General features: G+C 40.3%; 1 protein-coding gene across 1 annotated transcript in view; it reads left to right on the top strand.

The window, feature by feature from the left end:
* The first annotated feature begins 3,534 nt into the window (after nucleotides 1-3,534).
* LOC142202942 (peptidyl-prolyl cis-trans isomerase FKBP8-like) overlaps nucleotides 3,535-14,516 on the top strand; it is a 29,927-nt gene continuing 18,945 nt past the window's right edge. The window contains exons 1-2 of the mRNA XM_075273332.1: nucleotides 3,535-4,081; nucleotides 12,801-12,970. Coding sequence (XP_075129433.1) covers nucleotides 3,730-4,081; nucleotides 12,801-12,970 — 522 coding nt within the window. The 5' untranslated portion in view covers nucleotides 3,535-3,729. The remainder of the gene's footprint in view (nucleotides 4,082-12,800; nucleotides 12,971-14,516) is intronic.

The following is a 14,516-nucleotide window of genomic DNA, read 5'->3' as shown; positions in this document are numbered from 1 at the left end:
GTGTTTTATACTAGTGATCAAACTCACTAGTAGGTGGTGTAAATAAAATGTAAAAAAAAGTTTATAAAAAGTTTTAAAATATTTCAATTATTTAAAAAAAAAACAAAAAACACACATTTCAGTCCAAACCAAATGGGGTTGAACTTCACAAGTACTTGAAAAACAAATCTGATGAAGTTCACTTAAGACTATGATAAAACTGTATACATATTGGTTATCTCCATAATGATACTGACCTATAGAGTAAAGGTAATATGTTTTTATACTGAAAGGTGAGCAACACAAAATTTATAATGCAGAAAAAAATATGGCAAAATGTTTTTTTCCCCATTCCCCTCCGAAAGAATTAATCAATAAGCTCTTTGTAGCCTATAATCCTGCCAATGGCACATGCAAAAAGCAAGCCCTCATATAGCTACAGCAACAGAAAAAAAAAATTATATCTTTTGGAAGGTAACTGGGACATAACAAATATATTCTTGTCATTAAGGTCACAATAGGAGTAGTACTTAAAGGCTTAATTAAAAATTAATCAAAAGCGGATATAAATTCCGTGACATACTAATATATATTTGTAAACAAACTGCATAACATGAACTGGTGATAATAAATGCTAAATAAAATCCTAAATTGTCCTCACCTACTATGAAGAAGGTTTGGTTTTTACTGACAATTTAATTAGTACACGACAGTATATGCATTTTATGCTTGCTTCCAAAGACCAGCCAAGTTTATATACTTGTCTAGACCTGACAGATTAGGATGTTTCTAACGTTCAAATGCCTAATCCCAAATCCTGTAGTCATTTATAGTAGCGGGGACAAGTCAGATTAATGCCCCCTCCCCCAACTATACGCCGTTGCTGAAAAAAACACTATTCAAATACGGAGTAAGGACCTTAGCATGCAATGATAGTATTGAAGTATGGCTTGTTGTATTAATATGACACATGTGAACAAAGAGTCTATCTATTTAAACAAAAATAGTTGCAAAATGAAACAATATGTTTTAACCATGACTTTTAAAAAATATCTTTATTTATGGTCTTTAAAAATCTTAACAATATTTCACACCTTACTAAATGTAGTTTATATAGAGAGGATGCAAACAACACATAGAAATGGTCAGGACTGCCAAACAATGTGAGCAAGTAATGCAGGTGCATGTTGCAATGGCTGAAATAGAAATGTGAACAGGAAAAGTTGCAAAAGGATTCTAGCACCAGGAGCATTACTAATAATTCTTACTGTATCCAGGAATACATGAAAATGTATACAGTTTGATCAAGATATACACCAAGAGTCTCATTTTCATGTATTTTTACATTCAGTAGGAAATAGCAATAATGTTCTTGGTGATTGCAGACTGATGTTGCATTATATAAACAGAATGTAATGGTATCTCATATTGGAGGTGACAATATGAGATAAGTTACATGCTTAAAAAAGCAGTCCTATCTATCAAACTCTGCAGTCCAGCCTTATATCTGCTGTTTATCAGTCACTATCTTGGAACATTTTTAAACTTCCTATTCTCTGTGTTCTGCTATGAATCCCATGATGCTTTGGCACAGAATCACATGGGCAGCTACCACTAGTACCAGAGAGGCTAAACTTCCACCTCCTTCATTATAACTGTGTGAGAGGAGCCTGTATAATCATCAGCAGTAACTGTGATAGGAGTTTCTGCACCCTCTATGGAAAACCTGTGGTGGGCAATCTGTGCAGCTTCATCATACAGGAGGTTCTGGTGTCAGAGATGGTGGCCCCCTACAGAGAAGGGCCCATCCTCAGGGCATCAACTTCCTCATTTACATAAGACTTCAAAGCTGGTTTCCTCCTAAACTACAAAAGTGACATATATAATGAAGGTAACCTGTTTCTACGAAAATAAGTCATCCCCTGAAAGTAAGACATAACAGAGGTTTTGTTGAATTGCCTAATATAAGGCACCCCCCGAAAGTAAGACATCCCCCAATAATAATAATCTTTCTGCGCAAAGATTGCATGAAGAAAAACATATGCTGGCTGCTGAGGCCGCTTTGATACGTTGTATCCACTGTTCCTGCTGCTGTAGGATGAGCTGGGAGATGCTCGCTGTGCATTGTGGGGAATCGCTCAAGTAGATGCTTGTAGCAGTGCAGGAAACAGGGACACAGACACTGGGTTGCACACAAGTTCAGGCTTTATTCACTTGTAGTGCATACACTGCCTTTTCAAAGGCACACAATAAACAAAACAAAAGCCTTCTCGGCTGAGAACTCACTAAACATAGGAAAACTGTTCCCTGACTATACAGAAGCCTGGCTACCAGGCTCCCACCTTGGCAACAACAACAACGGGTGGCACAGTACCTGCTCTGTAGATTTGGTCTGGACAGGTCAGCTCTGGCAGTGTGATGCCACACTCCTAGTCCTCACACACAGACTATTATCAGCCTTGATTACCCAGCTGACCTCCTTGGTGTGGGTCTTTACCAAACACTCTTTAGCTGCCTGGCTGGGACATACCTGTCTTCCCAGTCCACACCCTTCACTCTCTCACAGCATACACTAAGCATTGTATGCAGCAGGGGTCCACTCTCCCAGCGTATCCCACAGCAGCTGGAACAGTGGATACAACGTACGGCATCACAGCAGCGGCATGTTTTTCTTCATACAGTCTTTGCGCAACAAGCACATCTCAGCGCAGCGCAGTGGCGGCAGCAGCACACAAAAATAAAATAAGACATCCCCTGAAAATAAGACATAGCATATCTTTAGGAACAAAATTTAATATTAGACATTGTCTTATTTTCGGGGAAACACTGTATATTATTTATCCCTGTAATATACTCTCTAATTCTGTGTTCATAGCTGAACAAGCTTGGAGGAGGCGATAGACTCCTCTTAAATTCTTGTGACCTGATAAGTGGTTACTATAGCTAATTCCATATTTAACAGGTCCATTACATTATTTAGGATATGTTCTCTATGTATAGTAGAACAGCTGAAGTAACTATTTAATTTCTAGAATGTATCAACACAGTCATGGTTCAGTTTTATAATGTTGTATATCCATATCATTTTTTCCATGGAAATGTTCTCCTGAGATATTCCAGTCCAGCTTTCCATCACACGTGTATGACATGGATTATCTTCAGCTCTCTGTGCCAATTAGACTAACTTACTGTGTATACTGTGTATGTCGTACATTACAAAGAAAAAACATTTCAATAAAAACACAATAAAAATTTTCCATTATTTCGCCTGGTTTTAAGTTAGCCCAGACATGGATCCCATATCATGAAACAAATACCACACATGGTTTTATGTAAGTTGCCCAATAAAATGCCCAATTTGTCAGTTTGCTCAGGGATATGGACTCCAGAGAACAACTGGTTTTCTGTACAAATGTCAGGAAGGCTTCATGTGTGCCCTCAGTCAACAGACTTAAGATCCTTACGCGAATGTAAATAGACAGAATGAGAGGGAAGAGAGGCTTATGTTAATCATTCAGTTAATAGCAGTAATTGAATTACAGACATTTAGAAGACTCAGGGTTCAGGTTGAAGACAGCTTGCCTTCCGAGCTTGTGTTTCCTTCTCTTTTTAAATATATATTGAAACCCTCATCAGATAGTAAGGCAAAACCAAAAGATGATGTGACAGCTGAAGAAGGAAGATATAAACCGTCATATCACTATTTGGTTAGTAACATAAATCTCTTTGACAGAGTAAGTAAAAGAGGTGATGCCACAAGGAATTCCCCAGACTGGGAAGATCCCAGATCCTCTGGAACATGAAACCATGTGGGATACATCACTTGAACTAGAAGACAACATAAACATTGATAAGATTCCTATTGTATGTGTGCAAGAGACAGAACCACAGCCAGAAGAATACAGGGAAACAGAAAGGCTTCTGCAAAGGACACCTAGTTTTGGAAAACAAGTCAAATTTCTTTTACCCCCTATCACCATTGAGGACAATGCACCCCAAGAGGAAGAACTGCAGTTCTTTCAAGCAGTGGAAGATGTCCTGGGAGGTAGAGGTTACAGCTTCAAACATATTTTTACCTCAGACCAGTGGATAGATATTACAGGTATGATACAATTTTATTTGGTGTTTTTGTTATACAGTATACATTATGTTATTGTACATAGTCTGTAAGTACCATACATTACAGGTTCTTAATTGATAATCATTTAAAACTCTTGTAATGAACGTAATACATTTATTGGGGAAGTTATCATTAGTCCTATGCCGCAAAGGTGCAATTTTTGGGAAAATGCCATTTAATATATATCTTTTTTTTTTTTTTTCACTCTCACAACACTTTAAAATGTGGGCTGAACATGAATGTGGTGGGACGTAAACAGCCCAACTTGTTTGAAATTACTTACTAGTGTAGATATTGGTTTCTCGCACAAAGGCCACCGGTAAAAAATAAAATACTTAAATATACATACAAAGAAGCAAAACAGTTTTACACATTAAGGGAAGTTAAGACCAGTTGAACTAGATTGCAAAAAGTTAAAGATGAAAGTGATGTCTCAACCACAAGCATGTAAAAGCAAAAAGATTAGTCTTAAAGATGGAGCTGCCATATCAGAAATGTTCAGGACCCTGCACATCCTCGTATGTTTTAGAATGCTTAGACAAAGAGTAAAGTTCCCAATGGCTAAAATTATAACATCTAGATACAAATGTATACATGTGTGCGCATATATATCGTATTTTTCGGACTATAAGACGCACCTAGGTTTTAGAGGAGGAAAATAGGGAAAAAAAATTTTGAAGCAAAAAATGGTAAATTATTTAATATATGGGAGTTGTAGTTTTTGCAACAGCTGCAAGGCCACATTGACAGGTGACCCTGCAGCTGTACGGGGATGCATAGAGTGTTTTTTTTTTGTGGGGCCAGCTGTACTTTTTAGTTATACCATTTTGGGGAATATCTATTGCTTAGATCACCTTTTATTGAAAAAAAACCCGGTGGTTTATGATATATATATATATATATATATATATATATATATATATATAAAAAAATTTCTAGGGACAGGAGGTGATTTAGAACTTTTATTTATATTTTTAAAGCTTTTTTTTTTTTTTTACTATTTTATTCCCCCCCCGGGGGCTTGAACCTGCGGTCACTTGATCGCAAGTCCCATAGACGGCAATACAACTGTATTGCCATCTATGGGACATTCTGTCTATGAGTATTACGGCTGGTCATAGAGACCAGCCGCAATACTAATACAGCAGTGACAGGCCTCGGAGCCTCATTAGGCTCCCGGCTGTCACCCGAACAGGTCGGCTCCTGCGATATCGCCGCGCAGGAGCCGGCCTGCAACTCTACAGGTACGGGGCCGGTGGGGACCGGTCCCGGGGGAGAAGGGGCCACCGATACTGACCCGGCATCCGCTGTACTAGAGAGGCGGATGCCGGGGAGGGATAGAAGCCATCACAGACGCCGGTGCCTAAGACATCACTGCCCTGCCCTGAATGAAGCCAGCGGCGGGGGGACGGAGGAGCGGAATAGCATCACTCCTCCCGCTGCTGGCTTCAGGCAGGGCAGAGGAGCGCAGCGATGTCTCAGGCCCCGGCGTCTATCCCTTTCCGGCTTCCGCCTCTCTAGTACAGCGGGTGCCAGGCGCCACATTCAGACTATAAGACGCACCCTTCTTTTCCCCCCAAATTTGGGGGAAAAAAAGTGCGTCTTATAGTCCGAAAAATACGGTATATATATATATATATATATATATATATATATATATATATATAGTGTGTGTGTGGCACTTGACAGGTGCCACTGTCACAATATCATAATAAAAATAGTAAATGCTGATATACTGTATATTAAAAAAAAATATTTATGTAAAAAATAAAGCAATATAAACATTTATTATCTTCTGACAATGTGACAGTGGCATCTGTCAAGTGGTGGAATATTTAGAATAGTGAACAGTCAGTTCTTCGGAAGATGTCTCGGAATGAGGAAGGTTAAGAACGATACAACTTTGGCAAGGGCCAAACTGTGATGTCTCAGTGCATGTCCTAAACAGTCCATCTTGTGGGGTGTTCCCAGTATGCAGGGATTAATACCTATCAAAAGTGAAATGAGGAAGGACAACTGGTGAACTGGTAACAGGGTTATGGGAGCTGAAGAATCATTGATGCATGTCAGACTCGCAGGCCCCACCCTGCAATTTATAGGATTTACATTATCTGCTGTTACTGGCTTGGTGCCAGATACCACAGGACACCTTCAGAGGTCTTTTGGAGTACATGCCCTGATGGATCAGGCTGTTTTCAGGGGCAGATTAAAAATAAGGGTGTGGTTGCCCAGGGCCCGAGGTGAAACCGGGCCCAGCAGCAAATAATTTCATTTTTTTCCCCATTATAATCCTAACTCCATAATCAACTGTATCAGCATATTCTGTTGTGGGGCATGGTAGTCTACTGAAGGTATTTGTTGGGCAATCCTCAATATTTGCAAGTTTTTCTCACTTTTGTTTTGCTGAGATCAAACACATCCAAACCATGACTTCTATTATACTCTATGGCAGTGATGGAGAACCTTTTAGAGACTGAGTGCCCAAACTGCAATCCAAAACCCACAAAATTATCATAATGTACCAACACGGCAATTTAACCTTAATACTGTGCGGATCCACAAGTGCGGACAATTATGGACCTGAAAAATACAGTTGTGTGAATGGGCTTTACAGAGCTTTCAATTATACAAACAACTTTGTACTGCATTTGGTGTAATTTTGAACAATTAATGTTCACTATTTACATAGTAGAGATCTGTTTTATAGTGACCGTGCAATGTTATTATGACCTGTCTGCTATAAAACAGATACTGTGTGATATAAATGGTAAAGGGTCCACTCTTAATCCAATCTGCTCCACAGTGGCCTCCACACAGTACAATCTGCTCCACAGTGGCCCCCACACAGTACAATCTGCTCCACAGTGGCCACCACACAGTACAATCTGCTCCACAGTGGCCTCCACACAGTACAATCTGCTCCACAGTGGCCACCACACAGTATAATCTGTTCCACAGATGGGTGCCCACAGAGAGGGCTCTGAATGCCACTTCTGGCACCCGTGGCATAGGTTCGCCATCATGGTTCTATGGTCTCCTCAGAGAAAACATAATAAACACTTCCCCTGGGCTCTAGCATGTGTCCCCATCCTCTTCGAGCCTCCTGGGTCACACCAAAGTTATAACTTATAGATGCATTATGACCCCAGTGACCCCAGCGTATAATAGCATTTCATTGGTGACAAGCCCAAAACATTTCGGGTATGGCCAAACAACAATTTTTTTGGTACATTAGTAGTATGTGTTGTTTTTTTTTTAACTTCATTAGTGTTGGGGTCACTCTGGGACATTATTCTACGTGGAGGGGCCATTATGGGACACTATTCTGGGTGTGGGGGCCACTATAGGACATAATACTACTTAGAAGGTAGCTGTGGATCATGATGCTTTGTGGAGGCCACTATGGGACATAATATTGTGTGATTGGGACACTATGGGACATTATACTGTGTGGAGGCCATTATGGGACATTATATTGTGTGGAGGCCATTATGGGACATTATACTACATGGAGGGACTTTATTCTGTCACAGGAATCTTTGATGTGAATTGGAGGGCGCCCATGCTTTCTGAACAGCCCAGAGCCCTTTGTACCTTTAATCTGCCCTGGCTGTTTTGGTGCATGATGAGGACCTACACAATATTTGGCTTTAATTTTATGGCTGCAACAGTAATTGTTAGTAGATAGTAGTCTTAGACTGGGGAAGAAATGGTTTGACATTTCTGAATATTACTATTAACCTAAGTATGTTGGCAAATAATAATGATTATTAGAGATGAGCGAACAGCATTCGATCGAATTGATATTTGATTGAATATCAGGCCGTTTGAGGTATTCGATTACAATCAAAAACCACGAGGCAAACGCACTAAAAATTTGTATCCCCTCCCACCTTCCCTGGCGCTTTTTTGCACCAATAACTGCGCAGGGGAGGTGGGACAGGAACTACGACAACGGAGGCATTGAAAAAAAAATTAAAAACCCATTGGCTGCCGAAATCAGGTGACCTCCAATTTATACGAATAGTGGATTTAATATCCGGGTCATATGAGACTGTGAACTATGTGATTGTGAGACAGGGATAGATGTACTGGCAGGGTTAGCTAGGGATTACCTTTATTTAGGTGGGAATGTTACTGAAACAGCTCTTTGGGGCTCTATCTCATCGGGATCCCTGTCAGCTTGCGATATACGGGAGCTGACTTTTTCCCATAGGAATACATTGATCAGCGTTGATTGGCCGAATACCATACAGAGTACAGCATTTGGCCAATCAACGCTGGTTCTGCCGGAGGAGGCAGAGTCTAAGATCGGTCCACAGCTGTCTCCATTCTGGTCCAATCTCAGATGTAGCAGTGTTGAGCGCACAGCTCTGCTACACCAGAGATGTAGCAGTGCTGAGTGTGCACTGAGCTCTGCTACACCAGAGATGTAGCAGTGCTGAGTGTGCACTGAGCTCTGCTACATCCAGAGATATAGCAGAGCTGAGTGTGTGCTGAGCTCTGCTACATCCAGAGATGTAGCAGAGCTGAGTGTGCGCTGAGCTCTGCTACACCAGAGATTCATCTCTGGTGTATCAGAGCTCAGTGCATGGCCAGCTCTGCTACATCTCTGGTGTAGCAGAGCTCAGCGCATACTCAGCTTTGCTACATCTCGGATGTAGCAGAGCTCAGTGCACACTCAGCTGTTCTACACCTCAAGTGTAGCAGAGCTCAGCGCACACGCAGCTCTGCTACATCTCTGGATGTAGTAGAGCTCAGTGCACATGCAGCTCTGCTACATCTCGGGTGTAGCAGAGCTCAGCGCACGGCCAGGTCTGCTACATCTCCGGTGTAGTAGAGCTGTGCGCTCAACACTGCTACATCTGAGATTGGACCAGAATGGAGACTGCTGTGGACCGATCTTAGACTCCGCCTCCTACAGCAGAACCAGCATTGATTGGCCGAATGCTGTACTCTTTATGGCATTCGGCCAATCAACGCTGGTCAATGCATTCCTATGGGAAAAAGTCAGCTCCAGTATATCGCAAGCTAAGAGTGATCCTGACGAGATAGTGGTGTAATACAGGTACTTGGGCATGTTAGATGCCCCCAGACATGCTTCCCCTGCTGTCCCAGTTGCATTCCAGGGTGTTGGCATCATTTCCTAGGGTGTCATAGTGGACTTAGTGACTCTCTTGAGTCGAAGTGTGGCTTCCCCTGAAACGAAGCATTTTTCCCCATAGACCATAATGGGGTTTGATATTCGTTCGAATAGTCGAATATTGAGGGGCTATTTGAAACGAATATCGAATATTTCACTGTTCGCTCATCTCTAATGATTACTTGTTGCCCTTGAAACTCTGGTCCTGTAATGATACAATTGTATTGAGATCATTGAGAAACTTCTGCATTTGTGCTACGATTCTGCACATACATGTATATTGCAAAAACAAACACATTAACACACACATATTATTTGCACCAGTGTATGATCATTTACTCACAGTAACATTTTCTTTAATTGATATTTAGCTTAGAATTTTCTGCATCTCACACTAAACCTTCATGCAGTTATGTTCACAGAGCACGTGCGACACTGCAGACCTGTACTGCTTTCATATGCTGCCATACAGGTTTGTTGGGCGCAGCATGGATGATGCTATTCTTCCACACAGGCAAAGTTTCTAAAGGATAATATTGTAACACACATGGTATCAATGAAAAATGCCACTAGGTATTTTTTTGTTGGTTTGTTTTAAATGGCCCCTTATTATACAATAATGTACAATTTATTTTTCTAATTTCAGTTTATTAGAATTTTCAGGAAATAATATACTCATTTTTGCTTCTTGATCACTTTCATAAAAAGTTTGGGGGACGGTTGCTACCTTTGTGGCCTCACATATTTTTATATATTTTTTTATAATAATAATTTTGATATATTTGACATATTATATATTTTCCATTATTTCACCCAGTGTAAATAACACCTAGTTGCCTTAGATTTTACTTTCTAGTGCGCAGACATATCAACATGCCCCTCTTAATAGATTTGTCGTATTTCATGCCAGAGCATTTGATTTACACAGACATACCACACGCCAATCTTAATAAATCAGCCTCATGTTTACAGCCGGGGTAATTTGGGCTTATAGAATCTGGCAATTTCTTCTCTGTTCAGAAGGAAAGCACCTGGATGTCTTTCTCTTGCTGGCCTGCTGACAGTCTCATATACGGTAATTTAGCCTTTCATCAATGAATTGTTTACAACCATTTAATTTCTTTTCACAATTGTAAAGAGATTACCCACCATAAAATCCCATTGATGACTGTAATTTCTAAGGAAGAATACCCTGTTCTGTTTTGAGGACATTCTGTAGTAACACACTGTGCAGAAGTTCTTAGGATTTGGCTCATGTGCTGTACTGAGCAAGAGCCCTGATGTTGTAATTTCCCAAGGTCCCTATGTCAGCAAAGTAACACGAGCCTTTATGAAACTTTAAGTAGGTCACAGTATTCCACACTTATATTTTCTAATGAAAGCCAGATCTTTTGCTTCCATTACCAATCACATTCCGAGTAAACACGTATAGTCCAATCAAAGCACTGTATGACCACAAGGCACCTGCAATGTCACACACATAAAAAGTCTATAAGAAAAAAAAAGAAAAGAAAAAAGACTGTTGGGTTAGAGATTTCCCATTGACTAAGTCACAAGAAATCTGCTCACAAAATTTATACTAAAATTAAAAGAACCACACAAGGACTATTACAGTAACTTCAAAAAGTAAAAAGACTATTGTGGATTAGAAATGAGCGAGTATATTCGATCGAATACCTCCCCTGCATAGTTATTGTTGTAAAAAAAAAGCGCCAGGGAAGGTGGGAGGGGATTCAAATTTTTCCCGCGTGGTATTCGACTGAGTACACCAATAACTATGCAAAATACTATTCGCTCATCTCTATTGTGGATGTCTGATCACAGGTTTATTTATCCATGAAAAATACCATCTTACTTACATAAACTTTCATCTGATCCATGCCATGTCTTTGACTACCTTCTAGGACATTAGCTTAAAGGGACGATCTTTAGGATAGGCCATAAATATCTGTTCAGTGGGGCCTCACCTGTTACTGCAGCTCAGCTCTCATTGACTTCAAATGGAGCTGAGCAGCAGTATCAGCGCTGGGCCATTGTACAGAGCAAAGAGCCAACAGTGCTGTGTATAGTACAGGCAGCAGAAGTCACCCTAGTTATCCAAGTGGAGCCCGAAACGCTTTGGTGTTTTTAGCGTTGTGCCTATTGTTCTCCAATAAAAGGACCTGTTTTCGATCAGTGAGCGCCGCCAATATTCTTTCTTCTTTCTCCATTGTCGTTCCCGGGTTCCTTTGGTTTACCGGTGGATATAAGGCGTGCTGCCCCCTCCATCTGCTCTTTCAGCCCATTATGGCAAAGCTCTAAACGTGGTTGTGAACGCAATTGTCACAACCGGAGCAGGTGAGAGGCCATCTGGTCTATTAACCTTTTTTTGTCTATATATTAGATCGCTATACAAAAATACTATACTATCATTGGTTTGCTCGGTGTTGTTTTTGTGTTCTCTTTGGTAGTTATCCATTTAGGGGCGAGCTGTTGACTCCAATAAATTATGGGAAAAATTTGCAAATCTGTCTTCCATGATGTAATTAGGAAGTCAGGTACCTCAGCGTTGCAAACCAATAGAGGGCGCTCACTGGAATGTGCAAGCCTGTCTTCCCTGATGTAATTAGGAAGACAGAATCTCAGTGATATAGACCAATAGAGGCTGCTCCCTTTAACATCATGCTCGACCTTCCAAGGGGTCTTTGTTTTGCAATGATGCTAGGATTATTACCAGGTATAGTCTCTCAACCGAGGACGGCCGTTTCGATGTTATTGCATCACATCAGCTCGATGTAGAGAAGACTAACCTGGTAGAGGTGAGAGGCTTAGACAGGGACATTTATGGTCTAGCCTAAGAATAGGCCATAAAATATGATATCCTGAACACCACCTTTAATGCCATTGTATAGGAAATTAATGAATTCTTCAGAAGCTCCATTTTTTATAGGTTTAGAGTGGAGGCTTGCTATGCTATTCACTCATTTAAATTTTTAGAAGCTGGTTAACCCTTTTAACTTCCTCTTTAATAAAGAGCCTACTGAAGGCTGAGAGTTATTAAAGGTTTGTCCAGTGTCAGCAAATAAATGTGCTCATAATGAAAAGTTATACAATTTCCCAATATACTCTTTGCATCAATTCCTTGTGGTTTCTTGATATCTGTTTGCTGTGATTCATTATTTCCAGTGAAAGATCAGTCCATGGTCATGTGATGGACTGTCCATGGTCATGTGATGGACACACAGGTGCACAACGTGTTACGGTCACAGCAGAGTAATCAGACACATGTCTTGTAATGAACCGTGCACCACTCACATGACCATGGACTGATTTTCATTCACTGGAAGTAAATTGATATAGAAAGTATACTCTGAAAGTGGTATTACTCTCCATTATACAACATTTATTTCCCAAAACTGGACAACCCCTGTAGCTTTATTCTGGCATGAGATGACTAGCTTTGCAAAAGAAAATTTTTGTGCTACAGCCAGTCATTTCATGCGACTCATTTTGAGATATCTTGAGCCATGAGAGAAGGTTAAGCAAGGACACATGTATATCAAATATTTTGCATTGTAGATGATACACTGTTAAGAAAGAAAATTCTGAGGCCAGGTCGTGGTGAGGACTCAAGACCACTCCCTGGACAGCAAGTAACTGTTTACCTTATGGGAATTTTGGAAGATGGAAGTCTGGTGGAGAAAGACCCCAAGCTGTCCTTTGTTCTGGATGAAGGTGATGTTATACAGGTAATGATAAATGAAATGTTACTATTTCTATTCATAATAAGATATGAACAAGCACTTTCGGTTCCAGACCAAAAGTGCAAATAAATTGTTTTAAAAACAAGTCTATGACAGTCTGAGGTGCCATATTTAAACATGTAACGTCTGACATTTTGTTACAGGGGATGTTGGGAAGGGGTTAAAGAGGTATTGTATATAACTTCACTGGGTTTTAGTGTTTGACAGGGAAAAAACTGTCATGAGAGCTAAGACAGATTTGTATATAAACAGATATACATGAATTCTGACACTCCCCACTCCCCACACATAATGTGGACTGTCAGATTTCGGTCACAGTATTCAATAGTCTTGCTTGCACTAATACTGTTGCTGACTGCACAAGTCATGTTGTCAAAATATCTGAAACCCTGATAGTTTGACCAGTGTGAGCAGAGTCTAAACTATCTTAGGCTTTACTCAGTGACCTTGACCATTTTCAAGGCATTAAAGATATCGTACTACGTTTTAAACATCACTTATCCATAGGATAGATGACAAATGTCTGATTAGTGAAGCTCTGACCTCCGTCAATAACAAAAACGTGGTCCCCTATTCCCATTCCTCATGTGAATGAAGTGATGGCCAAACATTTGCACTGTCGTTCAATTCATAGCTCCGCCATCATCATCAGCCATATAAGTATGAATGAGGCAGCTGTATACATGCTTGACCACCACTGCATTTTATACAAGGGCACATGGCCCCCATTTAAAACCTGTTACAACTGCTTCATTATGTCTTTAGGTTTATGCAAAAGGTTTACTTTTCTATAATTGATTTCTAGGAACGTCTGCCCCGCTCAGTCTTTCTCTAGTTATACTGTAATTTACTTTACTTAAATAGGTTTTCAAAACCCAAAGAACAGCTTTTAAGTGATCCACAACATTAAAATACACTTTATAATATACTTTAATTAAAAATCACCAGGTCCACTTGTCATTGTTTTATGGTGCTTCATTCAGTACATGAAAATATCTATTGATCAGCCTGCAGGGATTTCTATAAGATTAAACAGTCTTTATAAGACCTGCTGAAAGAGCAGTGGTCTTTCACTTCTTGTATTTCCCAAGGTTTTTCCTGGTGTTTTACAAATTGTGGGAAATCAGAAAGACATGGATTACATTTTCTTGGCACCATCAGAGTACTGGTGTGAAATCTGTTTAAAATGGCTCTCTCTCAAAAAACAAAACAAAAACAAAAAAAAATGCCAGGTTTGCCCAAAGGGGAGGTGGTCACCCACAAGATTATTCTTACAAGGTTCCTGCCATCAAATGGATGGATCCTACACCAAGTGCCGAGCACAAACAGAAGTCATCTCTGACATTCAGAGACTGTGGTTGCAGATGGTTAGGTGAGCTCAAGGAACAGAGCCTGTATTTTGTCTACTCTCCCTTTTGTGAACAGAGTAGAATAGGCATTGGGCAGTCTTATGATTCTCTATCCAGGGAAGGAAAAAAAAACACATTAAGGCTCCGTTCTCACGGAGTAACGCAACGTTCATTTAGACATG

The sequence above is a fragment of the Leptodactylus fuscus genome, chromosome 5, assembly GCF_031893055.1.
Source record: "Leptodactylus fuscus isolate aLepFus1 chromosome 5, aLepFus1.hap2, whole genome shotgun sequence".
NCBI classification, from domain to species: domain Eukaryota; kingdom Metazoa; phylum Chordata; class Amphibia; order Anura; family Leptodactylidae; genus Leptodactylus; species Leptodactylus fuscus.
The sequence above is the reverse complement of the archived record's forward strand: the minus strand, read 5'-3'. Positions and strand labels throughout refer to the sequence as shown.